The sequence below is a fragment of the Talpa europaea genome, assembly GCF_964194135.1.
Source record: "Talpa europaea genome assembly, chromosome: 7".
Taxonomy (NCBI): Eukaryota; Metazoa; Chordata; class Mammalia; order Eulipotyphla; family Talpidae; genus Talpa; species Talpa europaea.
Genome location: NC_140074.1, coordinates 115299962 through 115320477, shown reverse-complemented (window position 1 = coordinate 115320477; position 20516 = coordinate 115299962). Strand labels below are relative to the sequence as shown.

The window sequence follows — 20516 nt, the reverse complement described above, 5'->3', positions numbered from 1 at the left end:
CTCACCTGGTGTCTAATGTGGGTGGGGAGCTCTGCATGTCCTGAGCCCTTCTGTGCCCAACTGTAGCCAGTAGAACAGATGCTTGGAGGGGAGACGCCAAGAGAGCTCCCCGGGCCCCTGAGAAGGGCAGTGTGGAGGGCGAGGATGCCGCGACACTGGAATGTCTCAGCTCTGGCATTAGAGGCTGGTGGCTGTGAGGGACAGTGGGTGGCGGGGGCACAGGGGACAGGGGTCCGATGGCTGCTCTGCTGTCCTCCCTGCCCCATTAGAAGCCCAGTGCAAACCCTACTACTCGGACTACTCCCGCTTCCGACTCCTCGTTCACCACTTATGTACCAGCCACTACCTGGACCTCTTCATCACGGGTGTCATTGGGCTGAACGTGGTCACCATGGCCATGGAGCACTACCAGCAGCCCCAGGTAGGAGCAAGTGACTGGTCCTCTGGGCCCTGCCGCCAGCCATGGGGCCACCGGGGTGAGACTGAGCCAGAGCCTCTAGCAAGTACCGGGCATTCCTTAGGGGGCCCTCTTGTACCCTTTGCAGTGATTCTTGGAGGTGGGTATCATCTTGGTTTTACAGACGAGGACACTGAGGTTCAGAGAGGTTGGTTGACTAACCAAGGTCACACAGGAAGTAGGGGACCTGATTTTTTCACCCAGCAAATACTTATTGAAAGCGGATTATATTCTGGGCTCTGGACCTTTGAGGATAAAGAAGGCAGACCAATGCCTGCCCTTTACGAGTTTAGATTCTAGTGAACATCAAGCTCCAAAACTCACCTGTAGCCTTGCTGCTTCTCGAATCAGCCTCCACGGACATCCCTCCAAGCCTCAGTTTTCCCATCTGTAAAATGGGGGCATTGAATTGGTAATGCACAGGCCCCTTTCCAGTTCTAGCATTCCATGCCTTCCAGCACATTCTCACGTGGTCTCACGTGGCCTCCTCACCATCCCTCAAGGAGCGAGATCCTTTAGCACAAAGCTTGAATCATGCATGTAAATGAGGACCCTGCTCTGTCCTGGGGTCGCGACCAGTGGTCAGCCATCGTGACTGCAGCAGAGAAGAAAGGTGTCCTGAGACCTTGTCTCCCAGACCTGGGAGGTGTGGTGAAAGGGGGGGCAGGCTTCACCCCTGAGCCTTATGAGACCCTGCGTCTTGCCTTCACCCCTGCCAGATCCTGGACGAGGCTCTGAAGATCTGCAACTACATCTTCACGGTCATCTTTGTCTTGGAGTCAGTTTTCAAACTCGTGGCCTTTGGCTTCCGTCGGTTTTTCCAGGACAGGTAGCTGAGAGGAGGGGGTGGGGGATAGCGGGACGAGGGTGCATCTCCTGGGGAAATAGCAGGTCAAGTGCCTGTGGACCTTTCTTGGGTCCTGAGGCTCAGCCTCCACTCCAGGACCTACCCAGGGCTGATAGCAGGGTGGGGTGAGGGCATCCGGGGCCTGGTACATGAGAGGGGGTGGTGGGAACTCAACAAGACAGGGCTGGGAGACATTGGCAGGTGGAAATCAATGTGGCCTCAACTGAGGCTTGAGAGCACAGAGACCGGAACCAGACTGCCTGGAACAGATTTTGAATCCCGGCTCCACCATTTAGTGGCTGGTGACCTAGGGTAAGTTAACTTCTCTGTGCCTCAGTTTCCTCATCTGTAAAATGGGAGATGATAACAGTATCCACATCACAGAGTTGTGAAGATTGTGAGTTCCTGTTTGTAAAACCCTTAAGACAAGCTCGGCGCACAGTGTAACCACCCTGTAAGTGCCAAAGAAAAAAGCAGGCTAAAGGTCTAGCCTTGCCCTTGCCGCTTGCTGGCTGTGTGGCTGTAGATAAGTCACTTGTTCCGTGCAGGATTCAGAGGCTGGACCACCTGACCTCCACCCTCCTTTCTGTGGCTGGGAATGTGCACTTGTGTGGCCACAACTGCCCCCTTCTCCACAGTAACCCCCACCCCCACTCAGGGAGCTATCCTGGACTTTCCAGGTGGAACCAGCTGGACCTGGCCATTGTGCTGCTGTCCATCATGGGCATCACGCTGGAGGAGATCGAAGTCAACGCCTCGCTGCCCATCAACCCCACCATCATCCGCATCATGAGGGTGCTGCGCATCGCCCGAGGTGGGTCCCAATACCGCCACCAAGCCCACCCTTCCAGGGTGACCAGCCCAGGGGGAGATAGCAGGGGTCAGCTCTGTGGCTGGCCAGGGACTGGGTGGGTGTGGGTTTCTGTGGGTCTTCCTCCCAGCCTTTGCCAAAGGGGAAGGCAGGGGCCTGAGGGTGGAGGTAGAGCCGTGACAGCCTGGCTGGCCATCCCACCTGCCCCAGCCCTGGCCTGGCCCTGCCTCCACCAGCTGTGGGACCTGGGACCCAGAGGGGCCAGCTCACGACTTTGTCCTGTTCTGCAGTGCTAAAGCTGCTGAAGATGGCTGTGGGCATGCGGGCGCTGCTGGACACAGTGATGCAGGCCCTGCCCCAGGTAGCTGGAAGGTGGGGACGGGAGGGAAGGGTCTTCTGGGGAGGAGGAGGTGCTCTCCGAAGGGGCCGGGGGCTCCTGGAAGCCAGCTGGGAGGCCCAGCGGCACCGTTTCCATTTCTTTTCCTCTCTTCCAGGTGGGGAACCTGGGACTGCTCTTCATGTTGTTGTTTTTCATCTTTGCAGCTCTGGGCGTGGAGCTCTTTGGAGACCTGGGTGAGTTGGGTGGGGAGGGCGGAGGACCAGGACGGGAGACCCAGGGGCTCCGGGACTAACCTGGGCCTTCTCTCCTGCCCTGTTCCTCCAGAGTGTGATGAGACACACCCGTGCGAGGGCCTGGGCCGGCATGCCACCTTTCGGAACTTTGGCATGGCCTTCCTGACCCTCTTCCGAGTCTCCACAGGTGACAACTGGAACGGCATTATGAAGGTGAGAGCCATGGCGGCGGGGGTGTCCGGGGCTGGTGCCAGCCCCAAGGAGACAGCCCTTTTTCTTGAGCCAAGATCCCTTAGCAAAGTGGATTGGTCACGAATAAAAGCATGTGACCTGCTACCCGCTGTGCTGGAACGCTCTGGAACTCCTTCCCAGAATAGTGTCTAATGTTCTTCTGCCCCAGGACACCGTAACTCCCTCCTCCTGCCCATCCTTTCCCTTCAGTGCCGGTGAAACCCACTCCCCAGTCTGCCCCCCCAGCCTCACCCTGTCACGCGCCTCCCCAGGACACCCTCCGGGACTGCGACCAGGAGTCCACCTGCTACAACACAGTCATCTCCCCCATCTACTTCGTGTCCTTCGTGCTGACGGCCCAGTTTGTACTGGTCAACGTGGTGATCGCTGTGCTGATGAAGCATCTGGAGGAGAGCAACAAGGAGGCCAAGGAGGAGGCTGAGCTGGAGGCTGAGCTGGAGCTGGAGATGAAGACTCTCAGCCCTCAGCCCCACTCGCCGCTCGGCAGCCCCTTCCTCTGGCCTGGGCTCGAGGGCCCTGACAGTCCCGACAGCCCCAAGCCTGGAGCCCCACACACAGAGGCCCATGCCAGAGCCTCCTCCCGATTTCCTGAGCACCCCACGGTGAGCAAACCCCACCCACCCGCACAGCAGAGACGGTGGGGGGGGGGTGCAGGGAGAGCAGTGCAGCGGACCCCAAGGCTCCTTCTGGATCCTTCTGCCCCTCCTTCCTGGATCTGGAGGGGCAAGGGTCCCTGTCCATCCCCAGAGGTGGCTGCCCACATTCGCCGCATAGGGTCACCCCAGCGAGCCACCGCACCTGTGCTGGCTCATCCTGCCCCTGTACCTCCAGTCCAGCCTGGCCTCCCCTTCCTGGCTCTTAGGTTCAAGGCTAAGTTTACTGTTTCAAGGCTAAGTTTACTGTTTCTTACCCTTTCCTTCCCACCCTTTAACCTATCGGTTCCATCTGCCAATCTGCTTCCCTCTCTCTGCTTCTCCACTCCCTGTGGGTTCTTCTCATCTTTGGCTTCCCATCTCTCCCTTCTCCTCCTGTCACTGTGTGTGCGTGTGCGCATGCCTCCTCCCTGTCTCTTGTCAATCCCCTGCCACCACGCTTCCCATCACTGGCCCTTTCTGACCCCCTGCTCCCCTGACTCTCCAGCTCCCCTTATGGGCTGGTCCTCCCCAGGACAGACAGCTGTTTGACACCATATCCCTGCTGATCCAGGGCTCCCTGGAGGGGGAGCTGAAGCTGATGGACGAGCTGGCAGGCCCAGGGGGCCAGCCCTCTGCCTTCCCTTCTGCCTGCAGCCTGGGTGGCTCCGACCCACAGGTTACTGTGCCCCCTCCCCTGCCGTGCCGGGCTGTGCCATGCTGTGCCGTGCTTCTGGGGAGGCGGGGGTGTTTCCTGCCCACTGGGTATCTGGAAAATGAGCAGCCCCAAGGCCTCGGTTGAGCTTTGGACTTGGCAGGAAGCAACCAGGGGTTCTTCCAGGTTGAGATAAACCTCTGAAATACATAAATTTGGAAGGCAGGGGTGCTGAGATTGCACTTCTGAAGAAGGCTAGATGGAGGAGGGATGTGGAGGGAGCATTTGTAAGAAAGAACCTGGCAGAGGAGAGGGGGAGGCAGAGGATACATTGGCTGTGGGAACTCAGTGAGTGGAGGAAGCAAAGTGTCAGGTCTAAGGGCCAAGGGCCTCCGGGGACAGGGCTGATGGCCAAGGAACCCACTGAGGGACTTGGTCTTAGAACATGCTTTGCTCTCAGTGTCCAGCCCCCACCCACCCCCAGTCTTTTGGGGGTACATTTTGAACCATGGAGCCCACTGGGCATGATGAGTGCTGTGCCATTTCCAGTAGTCTCTGGCCTGGTCTCGAGGGGGTGGAAGGCTGCACCTGGGAGTGGATTCTGGGGACCTTCGTGTGAAATAGGACTTGGTTTCTACTCCAGGACCAGCCCCCACCCAAGAAGCACATGTTCTCCCCCAGTCCCATCTAAATGTGGGTCTCCTCCTTTCGGGGGTCCTTCTGCCTCCTCTTTTCCTCTAGACGCCTTCTACTTGCTAAAGCACCCCCCATTTATCTTCCCAGGTCAGGGGCTGCAAGGAAGCCCTGGTTAACCTAGAAAGGAGGCAAGGAGGCTGGACTCAGCGGAGGCAGGAAAGCCTAGTGTTGAGCGGGACATCTGTGGCCCGAGTCAGTGAGATGGTCCTCAGCTGGGGGGACCTTGCCGCGGGGATTCCTAATCTCTTGTTGGGGTTCGGTCTCAGACTGGGGGCAGGGACCTGCACATGGCAATGACCTAGAATAATCAGTGGCCAAGTGATTCCGTCCCTAAGAACTCGCCATCCTGAAGGAGGCCACTGGGGGAAGGCGCTGGGAGAGAAAGTACTGTGGTGAGAAGGTGACTTGGCTGCCCAGGGAGGGATGGTCCCTCTCTCCCCCAGGCCCTGGTGGCACTGAAGCCCCCCTGCAGGTCCCAGGTGAGACAACCAGATGGTGTGGCGGCCCTCCCAGGCTGGCGGGAGGAGAGCATCTCCCAGAACCAAGCCAGAGAGGGCGGGCTGCTGCCGGAGGCAGGCGGAGGAGGGCCCAGGAGGGGAGAAGCCAGAATCTGGGGGCAGGCCAAGTCCTGCCAGGCTTTTGGAAGCAGAGAGAATAGGCAGAAAACAGTCGTCAGATTGGCGGCTTTGTCCCCAGCGCCCCCCACGCTGCTCTGTCTGTGCTGAGAGCGGAGAGAGGCGCTTTGCTGGCCTTTCTTCATTTTTTTTTTTTTTCTGGTATCATCTTTATGAGAGTCGAAAGTCCTCCCCATCCCGCTCCCTCCCTGGGGGGTGGTAGTGTGGGAGGGGGCTGTTAAGATTCCTGGGGTATCTTTAGAATATGTTTCTGTGTCTCCTGCTTTGTCAGTGTTTGCTCTGGCTCTTTGGTGCCTGCTGCAGCCTCTCTGATCAGCGTGGGGGTTTGAAGTCTGGGGGAGGGGAGGCACTGTCAGTTACTTGGGAAAGGGCTGGGGAGACAGAAGGGAGGCCTTTTCCCCTGTGCTTTGTGAAAAGGGGGGACGGGGGACTCGGTGTGTGCTTGTGTGTGCGTGTGTGTGCACACGTGAGGGTGTGCGCTGTCCTGGTTTCTTATGCCTGATCATCTCTCTCCCTGTCTAGATCCCTCTAGCTGAGATGGAGGCTCTGTCTCTGACGTCAGAGATTGTGTCTGAACCGTCCTGCTCTCTAGCTCTGACGGATGACTCTTTGCCTGATGACACTCACACACTCTTACTTAGTGCCCCGGAGAGCAATGTACATACACACAGCCCCTCACTGCTTCCCCAGCCTCCCTGGGGCCCGGGCTGGCTGCAGGGCTCCAGATCCTTCTGTTCCTCTTGCTCTGCCACCAGGCCCCACCCAGAGCCATCAACCAGAAGGCACTTAACACCCCAGGCTTTGCTAGCACACATCTTTCAGTCCCCCCACTGTGGACAAACAAATTAGGTAAGATTAAATTGGGGCCTTGCCCGGAAGGGTCCAAAGGCAGCGGTTGTGAAAGCATTAACCCAACCATCCAGGAGTGACACACAGCCCCAGAACAGAGGCGGCATCAGGCAGCTGACCAAAGGGGCTGCCAGGATGCAAAGTCAGTCCCCATAGCTGGAGCCCTGTGCAAGCCAGCCCTTGCCTCGCACCCCTGCACCCCTCCCTCCCACCTCCCCCACATGAGCCATTTGCAACCAAGTAGTGGGTGAGAGTCACATCTCTGCTGCCACCACCATGCCCTTCTCCACTGGGAGGCCGTCCCTGTCTCCTCTGTCACTGTCCCTGTGTGTCCCTGCGTCCTGGGGGTGCTGTGGGGAGGGAGCTTCTTTGTGTTTTGACAGCTTCTCCACCCTTCTCTGGCTCCTGATCCTCTTCTGACTGTAAGCAGCCCCTCCCCCCTGCCTTCCTCTTGGGACTCAAGAAGGGGCAGAGGCCCCTTCCTCCAGCAGGGCTCACCTGGAGCAGGGTCTTGACCACAGAATGGGGGCTCCTAGGGGTCCTGAGGTGGCTGGCAGAAATGGAATCTGGAGCTGAGAGGGGAAGCAAAGGAACCAGATTGTCATCCAACACAGCCATTGTCGGGCCTGAGGGGGCTGCTTACCTGGCGGGACCCTTTTGGGGACAGGAACCCAGAGCCTCTCTAAGAACTAGAAATGAACAAGGTGATGAAAAATCTCTCAGGAGCAAGCCTTGGCTCCCTGTAGCTGTGGCCAAAGACTGACTACCACCTTTCATCAATAGAGTGATCCAAAAATCCATTCCCAACCACCATCTATCCAGTAAGGGAGGACCTGTGCCCCACAGTACCCTGGCATTGTCCCTGCCCCCTACCTCCCGGAATCACTGTGTAATTAAAAGAATGGGGTGACGTGGGGTGAACCAGCTGTGACATCTGCTAGTGGTCATTCAACCCACATTAACCCACCTTATGCCCAGTGCTTGGTCCTGGGGCTATTTTAAAGAAATGGGTAGTGAAATAGCATCTGCCTTGCAGGGGGTCTGGGTCCTGCTCCTCTTCCCCAATCCCCTGACAGCCCCAGCACAGGAATTGGGGGAGGCCTACTTGTTAGCTTGTAATCCTCCATTATGCCGCTGCTTAGAACTTCTAAATGGGGCGATGAACATGAGCTTTCCAACCTCCTGCAGTGTTTGAGGGGGGAATGTTCTCCCTCCTTCCGGCACCTCCTCAGCCTCCACCATCCCCACTGGAGGCCTGAGGTAATGCAGTATGGATAGTTTTGGGGGGCAGGGCCTCTCACCCCTCTTGCTTCCTATGTGTAGAGGGCTCATCTGTGTGTCTGCCCCTCTCCCCACCACACCCATCCCATCGCATCTTGTTTGGGAAGGGGATGGGGGCCAGGGCCTGGGTGGGAGGGGGCAGCGACTGGTTTCTGTTGCTCAGCTCTGTCTCAGTTACCCAATCCTGACACCCCCCTCCCCGCCACCTCCCTCCCCTGTTCCTTTTGCAGATGGAAGCCCACTCAGATGAGGTGCCCATCAAGCTGGCACCAGACCTGCTGACTGTGAGGAAGTCTGGGGTCAGCCGAACACACTCTCTGCCCAATGACAGCTACATGTGCCGGGATGGGGGCACCGCTGACGGGTCCCTGGGGCCCAGGGGCTGGGGACTCCCCAAAGCTCAGTCAGGTACCAGTATTGGGGCTTAAGTTCAGTGCCACTGGCACACAGTGCTTAAGTTCAGTGCCAAACTGGGGTGTAGGAGGGCCACTGAGACAAGAAGAGTACCTGAAGAGTCACTCCAGCCCAAAGGGGCGCATCCAGCCCCTGCCTAAGGTGGCTCCCAGCCTGAGGGGAGTGTTCTGTGGTGAGGGTGGGGTTCTGCTGGGGGAGGGGGAGAGGAAGGGAGATGGGCTCAGGTAAGAACTAGGGACTGAGGCTGATCCTCTAGCGCCTCTCTCCCTCCTCCCAAAGGCTCCGTCCTGTCTGTGCACTCCCAGCCAGCAGAAACCAGCTACTTCCTGCAACTTCCCAAAGATGCACCCCATCTGCTCCAGCCCCACAGCACTCCTACCTGGGGCACCATCCCCAAACTGCCTCCACCTGGCCGCTCCCCTTTGGCCCAGAGGCCACTCAGGCGCCAGGTGAGTAGTTGTGGGGAGGTGGAACTCAGAGTGCTGGGAACCCCAAACAGTGGGTGATGACTTGGGTTGCTACTGCCATTCTTATGGTTAATATTTTGTGTGCCAGTGATGTGCCAGACCCTGTTCTAGGTCAAGGACATGATCCCCAGCAAAAGAAAAATCATCTGTGCCCTCTTGGAGTTTGCACCCCACTCCCTTGCTTCATTGAGTAACCCTATAAAACAGATGGGGGGTGGGCATGGCTGTTCAGGGACATGCATCAATTTGGAGGCAGAACCCCTGTTCTGGACCCTTTGTGCTTCCACCCTTGACCAAACAGCCCCTTTCAGAGTCAACACTCCAGGTGGCAAGGAGCAAGGACTTGTGTAGCCACCCGAGGCTTGTCTGTGTCACCTGTGACAAGGCCATGGCCTGCGCCATGTGTCCTTCCATGTGAATATGACCACATGAGAATCTATTGAATCCCACGAACTTGGGGGAGTGGGCACAGTCCTTATCTACTCTTCATATATTTACCGAGGGGGTCTGCATGCCAGGCACAGGGCATGCAGGCACAGACAGCAGACATGGCCCCCGCCCTCTGGAGCTCAGGGTCTAATAGCAGAGACACACACCATGGGATCATTGCAGCGACAGGTCACTGCTGCTGTGATGCTTTTATGCCTGGTGCAGCAAGGAGCAAAGCAGAGGGAGGATGTTTTTTACCTACGGGCACTACATCCATGAAGTTGAGGGGTGCTTGCCACTTGGGAGGAGCATTGAAGTTCAAAGAAATAGCCTATGCAAAGGCTGGCCAGCGAGGGAGCTCATTGGGGAGCAGAGGGGGCACAGCACTAGGCTATCTTGTGTCCCAGGGTCTGGAGCTGCAGTGACCCCTGCAGGCTTGGGGGAGGCCAGGGCCACAGGGAGTGGGGAGGGAGGAGGCTTGGTGGACAGTAGAGGTCTGGCCCCCATCTCCCAACAAGAGCAAATACTGGTACCCCTACTGAGGGTGGTTCGGCGGGGTGGGGGGAGATGGGGGACAGGTGGGACTGTCCTTAGGGGAAAAGGAAGCCCCTGGACTGAGTCCTTCCCCCCACCCACACAGGCAGCAATAAGGACTGATTCTTTGGATGTTCAGGGCTTGGGCAGCCGGGAAGACCTGCTGTCAGAGGTGAGTGGGCCCTCCTCACCTCGGGCCCGGGCCTCCTCCTTCTGGGGCCACCCAGGCACCCAGATGCAACAGCACTCCCGAGGAGAGAGCAAGACCTCGAAGCACATGCCCCCGCCGGCCCCCTGCCTGGGCCTAGCACCCACCTGGGGCAAAGGCCTAGCAGAGACCAGAAGCAGTTTAGAGCTGGACACAGAGTTGAGCTGGATTTCAGGAGACCTCCTGCCTACGGGCAGCCAGGACGAACCCCCATCCCCAAGGGATCTGAAGAAGTGCTACAGCGTGGAGGCCCAGAGCGGCCGGCGCAGGCCTGCATCCTGGCTGGACGAACAAAGGAGGCACTCCATCGCGGTCAGCTGCCTGGACAGCGGCTCCCAGCCCCTGGGCCCTGGCTCCTCTAGCCTCGGGGGCAAGCCTCTTGGGGGGCCTGGGAGTCGGCCTAAGAAAAAACTCAGCCCACCCAGCATCTCCATGGACCCCCCAGAGAGCCAGGGCCCTCGGCCCCCTCCTAGCCCAGGTGTCTGCCTTCGGCGGAGGGCTCCATCCAGCGACTCCAAGGATCCCTCCTCCTCCGGCCCCCCTGACAGCATGGCTGCCTCACCCCCCCCAAAGAAAGACATGCCGAGTCTCTCCGGTTTATCCTCCCACTCAACAGACCTGGACCCTTGAGTCCTGCCCTGCTCTCCACTCACCTTTCTCCACTGGGTGCCAAATCCTAGCCCCTCCTCCTGGGCTTTATTCCTGAAAAGACGGTCCATCTGGACACCAAGGAGGCACTCCTCCCTGCTCAGTGGCACTGGGCACGGGCAAGCAGAATTTCCAGAGAGTTCCAAGCAGCAGCCCTGGCCACTGTGGCTCCAGGCAGAGAGGAGAGGCCCAGTGTAGCTGAGGTTCCCGACACCAGGAGCTGTTGGGAGAAAGCAATACGTTTGTGCAGAATCTCTATGTATATTCTATTTTATTAAATTAATTGAATCTAGTATATGCGGGATGTACGGCATTTTGTGACTGAAGAGACTTGTTTCCTTCTACTTCTATGTGTCTCAGAATATTTTTGAGGCGAAGGCGTCTGTCTCTTGGCTATTTTAACCTAAAATACCCAGTCTAGTTATATTCCCTCTTCTTGCAAAGCACAAGCTGGGACCGCAAGTGCATTTCAGCCTGACGGTGGCCCATCTTCAGCGGAGAGCGAGAACCATTCTGGAAACTGTAATGTAACTTATTTTCTCCTTTCACCTCGTCATCGTTTTCTGTAGGAAAAAAAAAAAAAGAGAAAAAGAAAAAAAATAAGATTTTACAAATGAAATGGAACCTTTTTATATCTACATACATACATATCTATATCTATATCTATATATAATAAAGTAATTTTCCAAAATAAAAAATTAATCACGGTCCAGAGTAAAAGCAAAAGGGACAGAGTTAGGATTTCCAGATGGCGCTGGAGAGAGATTCCTGGAGATGGGGAGTGGGTGGTAGGATGTGGGAGAGAAGGGGTCAGAGCTGCCTCTGTGTGAGAGAGGGAGAGTGTGTGTGTGTGTGTGTGTGTGTGTGTGTGTGTGTCTGAGCGTGAGAACCCAAGACACCTATCCCTGAAGGTGGCCACCTCGGGGTCTCACCTCCCAGGGCCAAGGCAGAGAGAAGCCCCTCTGCTTGGAGGAGGACGGGCAAGCAGAGTGGACTCCTTCTATCAAAGCTTTATCGCTTCCTGTGAGCCAGGCAACTCTGTGAATGCGAGTAATTCCAGATTAACTCTTATTTCTGCTGACAGCTACCAGCCGCACATTGAAAGCTGGAAATTGGCATAATGAAGCTGTTTTGGTTAATGGGGCCGACTGAGGCTGGGGGAGGTGGCCTCAGCTGCAGTCTCTCTGCTGGGCTCAGGATCTGTGGCTGGTGGGGGAGGGGACAAGTAAGTGCTCTCTGGGTGTTCCCTTCTAGGCCGCAGCCTCAGGCCTGGGGGACAAGGGGTGGGGCAGCACTGTGGGGACCGCCCCATCAGGACTGGCAGTGGGATTAGGTTGTGTAAACAGAGTGTGTGCTCCCACCCTAGGGGCCAGGGGCCACCTCCAGTGGAGTTGCCATTGGCAGGGTCCAGCAGTCTGGCTGCAGAGGGGAGCTGGCCCCCTAGGGGGTGATGAATGAGCACCATCAAGGTGTTTACATGGTCTGCTGCTGGCTGCCCAGTGGGAGCCAGTGGAGGAGGGAGAGGGTGAAGGCAGTCATGGGTCAGGAGAGGAGGAGGGGCAAGCAACCTGGCACACAACCTCCATCCTGGTGCTACCACGGGCAATATTCTCTTGTCTGAAACCCGGTGCCGAGAGGTCAGCACAGGCTCCCACCGCAGGCTTAGCTGGCCTGGCCCCTGCCAGCCACCCCAAACATCTGCTCCAACCGCACTCCCTTGAGCACCCCTTACCCTTCCTCCCAGCACCTCCAAAGCCCAGGGTTCTTGAAACCTCACTCACAGCCCCCATCTTGAGTCTGGGAGCTGGGGTGCCAGCCCGCTGGGCAGATGGACCTGGATGCTTCATCCAATCCTGTGTTTTCTAAGCTGGTGAAGGCTTTTCTAATTGCTCTTTTGGACAGAAATGACACCACTCCTTGAAGCAAATGCCTGGTCTCGCCCTCTCAGGGTGCAGCAGTGTCCAACTCTTTTTCCTCTAGCCTCGGATGTGGAGTGGGGGTGCTTATAGGAGTTTTTTTTTTTTTTTTTAAAGCAAAGCTATATGAAATTCCTAGAGTTTTGTCACCTAGATCTGCAGATTAAGCTTTTATATTTTTGTAGAATTCTGTAGTTGTCTATTCCCAAGTAAGGATGGGGGATTTGCGGAGGGGGCTCTTAGCATCTTTTTCCTTCTAGTGGTTGAAGAATTCTGGGTCAAGGTGAAGCCAGAGAGCTGGGCTGCCATCCATCCCCCTCCATCCCAGGCTTCCCCTGTCCTCCTACCCTCCAGCCCCCAGGACCCTTCTTACCCACCCTTGCCTCTGTGGACAGCTCAGCAGCGCTGCAGCAATATGGAGTTACTAGCAGGCTTGGTTCTTCCTGGGGGTGCCTGACCCTGATCCCCTCTTCTTGGTAGGAGCAAGGCAGCTTGTTTGGGATGCACTAGCTATGCTTTGGGGGGTGCTCTATAGAGGTCTTCAGTGATCAGCCTGGGGAAAAAGGAAAGCCCCTCTTTCTTTCCCATCCCCCATCAGTGGACTGGAGGGGAGCACCAGGGTAGTAATGTGGAAACTTTAATAGCAGAGACAAAGTGGATATTTTGGAGGAGAGAATTGTGACCTCTCCCTCAACAATCCCCCCCTCAACAAATGTAAACTCTTTATCTATGATGGAAACTGTTGTGTCTCATTAAAAGGGTTTTGAAGTGGAAATAATGACTCTGCTGAATCTTATTAACAGTAGTAATAATAACGATGCTGCTAACCTCCTAATGCTTGTCCGGATGGTTATTTGATTCTGCTCCAGGATACATGGGGCCAGGGAGTGGGGGCCACTGCAGGAGGCTGGGGTAAGGAGGGACCCGTGGATTAGGAGCAGAGTGGAATCTGGCCATGAGCTTTAAGGACTTGGGAAGTAAATCTTCCCTGACACTTCTGCCTTCAGCCTTCTCCTTGGGGCATTAGAGGAAATTGTGTCAACTGTATAGGCCTGCACCTCGGGCTTGGCTGCTTCTGCTTCCTGCACCCTAAGACTCCAGGAAAAGGTCTCTCTGGGGGTGGAGGACCGGGAAGAAGAGTGAGCTGAGCTGGTGCTAAAAACAAATCTGAGGCTCATCTGCAGTCTCTCACTTATTCCTCAACACCCTAGCTAGAGAAGTACCGTTGCTGTCATTTTTCCATCAGCCAGTGGATTCAGAGAGGTTAAGTGAGTTGCCCATGGTCACACAGTCGCAAAATAGTGGAGCTGGAATTTGATTGTAGGTCTGGCTACTCTCCAAACAATTGGCTTCACACCGCCCCAGCTTCCTATCATTGTGAGGGAATGAGACGTGGTGTGAGGAATCCTGCTTACAAAATGACTTGCCATGGAGCCTTTTCCAAAGCAATCATAGTTATGTCATTGAAATGTACACACGTGCTCCCAGTTTGGTGTACTCAGAAGCTTAAATAAGCCCACAGAGCAGAGCCTTGGACATGAGACAGTGTCTTCAGCTCCAGTTACTTGTCAGAGGGCTGGTCCAGGCTGGCTCTGGGCCCCTGCTCTCCTCCTCCCACCCCCTCGTCTCTCCCTGGCCTACCCAGACCTCTCCCACTTTCCAAACAGCCTGAGCCTCTGTTGTCACTCCTAGTCCCCACCCATCACAGCTGGTCACCTCATGACCTCTGCTCCCCTCTCCCTGGCCAGCTCAGCTGCCCAACCTGGGTTTGACTGTGGCCTCATTGTGAAGGCATCAGACACCAGGTGGCAGCACCAGTCCCCTTCACCTGGTGCCCGCCTTCTGCAGAGGGACCTGTCCAGAGAGAGGACAGCAACTCCGATGGGCACCTTGGAAGAACAGGTGCTTTGTGTAGCCTCCCAGAGGAAGCATGTTTTAAGAACCAATGAAGGACTTGCCCGTGTATGTGTTAGGGGCCGGGGATGAATCCACCATTGGGGTGCTAAGCCCAGAGCACCCAGTGATCCCTGCCTAAACCAGTGAACACATAACGAATCCAGGAGAACCGTTGAGGGGGCCGGGGGGTGGGGGGAATTCACTCTGAAAGGTGAGTATAGTTGTGGGCTGGCTCCCCACTCTGAGGGCAGAGTGAAGTAGGCCCAGGAGGTGTCAGCTCCATCCAAAATGCCCAGGAGAGAATTCTAGTAACTTCAGTACTGTGTGGCTTAGCACTGGTCCAGGTGTGGGAAATGCTGGCTGTGACCTATGGAGCTAATTAATTCTTCTTGCTTTGAAGACTCGAAAGGGGCACAGCAGCCAGTGCTAACACGCATGCCAAATCAGATCTAGCGCAGGCTGGGGTGGGTGGAGGGGCAGCCTTGCCAGAGCCCCCTGAGGGGCCTGGTGTGGGTTTACCAGGTTGGGCTCTGGAGAAAACAGGTCTGCCCCATTGATGGGAAGAAAGAAGGGGGAGGCTGCAGTTTGGAATCTGGAGGCTGGTTTGTGGGTGCTCCGGGCCTTCTAGGAACCAAAAGGGACTAAAAGGAATTGGGCAGTGAGTGGCGGTGCCGTGGCAGCCCCGCTGCCCGGGCTCTTCCATACCCTTCCCCTGACTGTCAGTTCCTACCTGACTCTTCCCTTTGCAGTGTTTCCTGTCCCTGGGTTTCCCCTATTTACTCCCCCCACCCCTGCTCTGCTTTCTTCTCTCTGCTGTCATTCCTGCTCTGAGCCCATACCTGGCGATTATCTTATCTTTCCATCTCCCTGCCAGGAAATCCCCGATGCTGGCTTCCCCAGGGATGCTCACTGGCAGGGGAGGCACAGCACACACTCAGTCCATCCTGCCTGAGCTGCAGTTAGTTGCAGGGGGGTGGGGGAGCAAAGGATGGGCTAGGGCGCCTCTAAACCAGGGGAGGTCTAAACCTCCCTCTAAACCAGAGGAGGTCTTTTCTTTTCTCTGCCTCAGCCCAACCCACAGATCTTTTTGCTCTCAGGAGTCCCCAACTGGAAACAACTTCCTTCTGAAAACTCAAAAGCAGTGTAGACAGTACTCACTGCTGGGACTATCTAATGCCACAGTGGCCTTATTACCTCCATTCTTAGCACATAAGATACTTGCTTAGTCAATCAACAAACATTTCTAGAAGACCGACTGTGCCAGGCATTGTCCTGGATGCTGAGGATGCAGAGATAGGCTGGATGCAGTCCCCATCCCTACCTCTATCCTTCAGTTGTCCACTGTTCTCTTGAACATGTAAGCAAGGCAATCCATGAGTATAATACAGGGACGGATGGGCAGAGGTAGGGTCCCAGCCCAAAATGGACATGGGGGAGGTTCAAGGAAGCCTCGAAGGGGGAGGGATAGTGGACTTGAGCAAAAGCTTCAGGGTTGAATAGCATTTGCCAGGGCAGGACAGGGCCAGAAGGGGCAGTGAGGCATGGCAGGTGAGGCGGAGGGAGTATGCCAAGCAGCCTTGAAGGTAGGCAGGGGCATGAGCACCACAACTTAGAACTCAGGCTGTGTGTCCTGCAAGAACAGACTGCGTGGGGCTGGCCCACTGCTGAGAGTGTGAGCTCAGGCTGCCTCTGTGGGGTAAAATGTTAAGGGCCTCAGTTTTTTGCCCTGGTGAGAACAACAAAAAACATAATGTCCTGGACATTTTGGTAGTTATTCAAGGGCTGTGTAAAAGGGGCAACAATCCATGTGGGGCCAGGAAGGGTGAACCCCCAGAGGCTCAAGCAAGATGGGAGAAATGGAGGATTGCCCAGGTCTCCCACCGTGGCCTCAGAGGCCTTCACCAATGCCAACTTTCCAATAGCAAGACAAAAAGGCTCGGGCCAAAGGGGATGGTGCTTCAGCCCCATTGTTGAAGTCAGCACTCAAGAGTCCTAACCCCAAACTAGAGGAGGGACTGGAGGAGTCCCAGAGACTCAGTCCTTAGAAGCTTCGGTCACCTGGGCAGGAGGAGACCTCAGGCAGCATCTTGTCCAAGTTGCTCAAGAAACTGAGTCCCAGAGACATCAAGGGGCTTGGGGAGGTCACAGGATATACAAAGGCTCTGCCCCAGGCAAGGAGGGGGATGGGGGTGACTCAGTCAATCACTGCCCTCAGGGACATCTCAGACAGCCAGGGAAGACAGGCTCTTCACAGCTAAATATAACTCAAGGTACACTGTGACAAGAGTGTGAACGCTCTATAAAGTCTTTGACTCAGAGGTGGGGGTGAGGGTGTGAGTGGGAGGCAGACAAAGGTCTGAGAGGACTTGCCCAGTGGAGGGGGACCTAAAGGGGAGCCTTGTCCACCTGCTCCAGTGCCCCTCACCCATGTGCCTGCTCAGATCTCTGTTCTGGTAACCCATGACCAAAGAGACTTCCTTCTGGTGCCCTCCTGCCTTCCCAGAGAGACAGGTGGTGGCTAGTTGCAACTGTGCTGTCTCACCGGTGCCCGCCCACACCTGCTGCAGAGCAGCCAAGGAAGAAAACACCTTCTCTTGAGAACAAGTGCCAGGGAAGGGATCACCACCGTGAGCCTGAGCAGACCCTGCTGACAGCGACAAAGTTGGGGCAGTGAGGGCCAGGAAGAGAGGCCAGGGGAAGAGCTGCCAGAGGAAAATTCCCAGCTCCTGCAAGGGTGATGAATTGGTTTCTGGGATCCTGTTCCAGAAGGTGACTGGGGAGGGAGAGATGGAGGAAGGGAGGGAGGGATCTGAGCAATGGCTAAGCTGGGGCAAGCAGGAGGCCACTGAAGGCAAACCTGTTTTACAGATGGGCAGTGTGGAGACTCAACTTGAAAAGGGTGCTCACGTGAGGCTCTTCCTGCAGCCTCACTGCCCACCCCCACCCTGGCCAGGTTGAAAAGGAGGAATGAACACATATGGGTGTCTGCCAAGTGTGCCTGGCATCCTCAGAGTAACCTGTGAGGCGGGGCCTGAGATGACACCTGTTTTACAAAAGTGAAAGTGGAGGCACAGGGACACCTGGACCACAGCACAGACCTCGGGGAAGCAGCACCTTAAGAGAACCAGAGCAAAGTATCACCCAGAGGATGCTGGGAACCCCCTGCCCCCCTCTCCTTGGGTAACACACCCTATGTGTTGTCTGCACAGCTTGGGCGGGAGAGGCAGCCTTCCGGATTGCCTGGGCATAAAATACTTCCCATTTCAGAGGAGGAGACCGGGGTCCAGAGAGGACCATGACTTCATCAAGGGTTTTTCACCAAGGCTATCCAGCCGAGGCTCTTTCGTGCCTGCTGACTTATCTGCCCTCCGCGGTGCGGTGCGTGGTGCCTGCGCCGGGGCAGGCTCCCTGGAAACAGACCTTGCTCCAGTCCTATGCCAGTCAGTCTCTGGGCTACTCTCCGGCGCAGCCCAGTGGCCACCGGATGGGGCTGTCATTGTGTCACTGGGTCCCTCCCAGAGCTGGTTATAATTCTCTGGGGCAAGCATGTGGAGGGGGTAGGGCTCCACGGGGCGTGCCGGGGCGGAGCGCGAGGGTAGGGGGGAAGTGGGGCGGGCAGAGGCGACTCCAGGGGCTGGCTTAGTCCCAGCCAGGGAGGCCACAGTGCTCACCTTCCTCACATTCCTGTCTCCGCCTGCCTTGGCCCCATGGACACCTTGTGCGGCGACGGGGAGCGCGGCTCCAAGTTCTGGGTAAGGCGCGAAACTCAGGGACCGCTGTGAGGAGGGACCAGAGGTGTCCCAACCGAGGGTAGGCACCTGCAAGGCCCTGAATGCTCCTCAGGAGGGAGCCTGGCTGCACTGCTCAGAGTTCCTCCTGGTCTTTGGGACTTGCCCTGTGCTCCCCCAGCCGCAAGGAGGAGGCTGGGAAAGCTGGCACTAGCTTCCTTGCAGGCGCAGTGAGTGGCATCCGGGAATGAGAAGGTGTCCAGAGGGCTGCCTGACCCCAGTACTTTGTCTGGGCTGACCTCGGGGCTAACTCAGGGTACATCTCCACATCAGCCGATGTCTGATGGACACTTCAGCACCTGCCCCATGGACCAGGGCTCTGCCCTTCATCCCCACATTTGCCAGGTGTTCCCAGGGCATCCAAAACTCTTGTTCAACCTTCTTGAAAAAGATTGCTGTCACTTTCTTTTCTCTGAGAAAGATCCAGCAGAGCAGGGGATGCTGCAGGGAGGCAGACCTCCACTTGAGACAGGTTCCTACAGGTACAGGGTATCGGGGCTCCTCCACCACCCTCTCTGTTTACAGATGGGAGAGAGAAAGGGACTTGCTCAGATCACCCAGTTGGAAGAAGGCAAAGCTGGAATAGAAAAGCAGGTCTCCTGACTCATGCCAAATCCCTTTCTAAGATAAGCCCTGTCCTCCAGCAGAGTTCAGGTGCTTTGAGTGTAGACAACCTTCTTACGGCTTTCAAAACCAGTTCACAGAGGCTCCCAAGATCTTCATTACAGCTCTGGGAGGCAGGTAGTGGTGTGGGTTCCCGTTTGGGATCAGGTTGAAAAGGCTTGTTTGTGGCCATTCAGGGGTTGATCAGCAAAGGCTGGTCTCAAATCCAGAGCCTCCGAATCCCATCTTTTCCCCATTTCCGGTATTTGCACATATGTGAACATGTGTGCCCAGTGGTGTTACCCGTGGTTGTGTGTTTGTGTGGGTGTGTGAGCATATGTGTGGATTGTGTGTGCATAGGTATGTATATGTAGTCCGGAACCCTGCATTTGGGCTGAATTTGAGATGGAATGAGGGGATTCCATAGATTTGGAGAACTTGGGTTCATGGGATAAAAATAGGATCTTTTGCGGCTCTCTTATTTTTGTCTGGGCCAGTAAGGAGTTAATCAGAGATGATAATACTGCTCTGTAGTCACCCTTTTTGTCCAGTCCCACAGGACATACAGTCTAGACGGGTCACCTGTCACCAGAGTCCAGAAGTTGTCCCTTTGGCACATCAGTAAACGTAACTCCTTTCCCTGCCACTTGAGCCTGGGCTGTGCAGCCACGACATGGTCATGGTGTGTGGGGTGGCCAGGCAGATGACTTTCAAATCAAGGGGCCAGTTATGCCCAAGTCTTCAATCCCCTGTTCCTGGGTGGGCAGTTAACCCTGAGAGCTTAGGACTGTTCAGAGATGGACTTCATGGAACCCAGAGCTGGGCAATCAGGACTCCCTTCTTGTACATGCTGAGAGATCCTCCGGATCAGCCCTTCCACGATACTGTGGAATCCAAGAGTGCCAGAAGCAGCTAGTCCAACCACTCATCGTAGAGCTGGGGAAACTGAGGCTTAGAGAGGGAACAACCTTGTCAAGGTCACACAGCATCCAGCTGTAGAATGCTGGTCTGGGAAGCATGGTCCCAACCTCACCATTGCTTGACTGTGCACCTTTGGCTGCTGGGGCCCCTAGCCTTGAACTTCTTGCCATCTGTATGTACCTTCTCTGAGGACCTCCGGGTCTGTGACAGTCAGCTCATCTATATTAGGCTTGAGTGATGAATCCCATGTGGGCTCTCTGCCTGGATTCCTCCAATGACAGGGAATGCATTCATCACTCATCCTTTTCCTCACTCAGATCTCTAAATACCCACTATTATCCACATTATTTTCTTGGCTCCTGAAAGCTGTTCCAGGCTGCACAAGGGAGGGTCTGAGGCTGGGAGGCTGGAGCTGTGGACTTAGCTCTAGCTCAGTTACCCAAAAGGCGTGGAGGGCAGGGCTACACTTCCTGGTGCACTGTTTTGCCTCTCCTTTGCATTGTATATTGTTCAGGTGTACCTGCCCCCGGATCTTTTATCCGAGGACCTTGTAGATGACCCTAATGTAGGAAGTAGTTCAGGGCAGTCAGGAAGTACCTGCACCAGGAGCAAAAAGGGACAGGTGGGCGCAGGCCACCCTGTCTACTAGCTTATCGCCAAGCCTTTCTATTAGCTTATGTGCAGAGCCTCTACCCCCTCTCAAAATGTTATGGGGATCAAATGAGATAGGGGATGTAAGTGATTTTGTGAACTAGCAACTCCCGGTGGGTCATAGATCTTGATATTCCTGGAAAAAGGAAGGAAGAGAAAGAAAAATGAAGTTGAAGGGGAAGTTAGGTCTAGGAAGACCTGCAAGAAAGGGGCAGGTAAGACTGTTGGACCAGGGGTCCTCGTCTCTGCTATTTATTTGGGACTTTGTGGCTTGATCCATCAATCTCGGCCCCAGTGAAATCTGAGGGGGCCTATGATCCCTTGGACATGTGCACACACACCTGTGCTCTCAT

The 20516-nt window shown here is 55.8% G+C and overlaps 2 protein-coding genes across 31 annotated transcripts in view; both read left to right on the top strand.

Annotated features, from left to right (window-relative positions):
* The window catches only part of CACNA1G (calcium voltage-gated channel subunit alpha1 G), a gene marked incomplete at its 3' end in the record, with an annotated part of 52423 nt that extends 42053 nt beyond the window's left edge, over nucleotides 1-10370 (top strand). For 16 of the 30 annotated variants that reach the window (XM_084238848.1, XM_084238852.1, XM_084238849.1 and 13 more), the window contains 10 exons: nucleotides 270-421; nucleotides 1177-1286; nucleotides 1985-2118; nucleotides 2406-2476; nucleotides 2610-2688; nucleotides 2780-2901; nucleotides 3192-3542; nucleotides 7919-8096; nucleotides 8382-8551; nucleotides 9639-10370. In XM_084238848.1, coding sequence (XP_084094974.1) covers nucleotides 270-421; nucleotides 1177-1286; nucleotides 1985-2118; nucleotides 2406-2476; nucleotides 2610-2688; nucleotides 2780-2901; nucleotides 3192-3542; nucleotides 7919-8096; nucleotides 8382-8551; nucleotides 9639-10370 — 2099 coding nt within the window. Of the gene's footprint in view, nucleotides 1-269; nucleotides 422-1176; nucleotides 1287-1984; nucleotides 2119-2405; nucleotides 2477-2609; nucleotides 2689-2779; nucleotides 2902-3191; nucleotides 3543-4107; nucleotides 4252-6080; nucleotides 6216-7918; nucleotides 8097-8381; nucleotides 8552-9638 lie in introns of all 30 variants that reach the window. The other 14 variants (XM_084238861.1, XM_084238834.1, XM_084238859.1 and 11 more) reach the window with 5 other exon arrangements.
* A 7537-nt stretch (nucleotides 10371-17907) lies between these two features.
* The window catches only part of ABCC3 (ATP binding cassette subfamily C member 3), a gene marked incomplete at both ends in the record, with an annotated part of 41077 nt that continues 38468 nt past the window's right edge, over nucleotides 17908-20516 (top strand). The window contains one exon of the mRNA XM_084237242.1: nucleotides 17908-17952. Within this exon, the coding sequence (XP_084093368.1) occupies nucleotides 17908-17952 (45 nt within the window). The remainder of the gene's footprint in view (nucleotides 17953-20516) is intronic.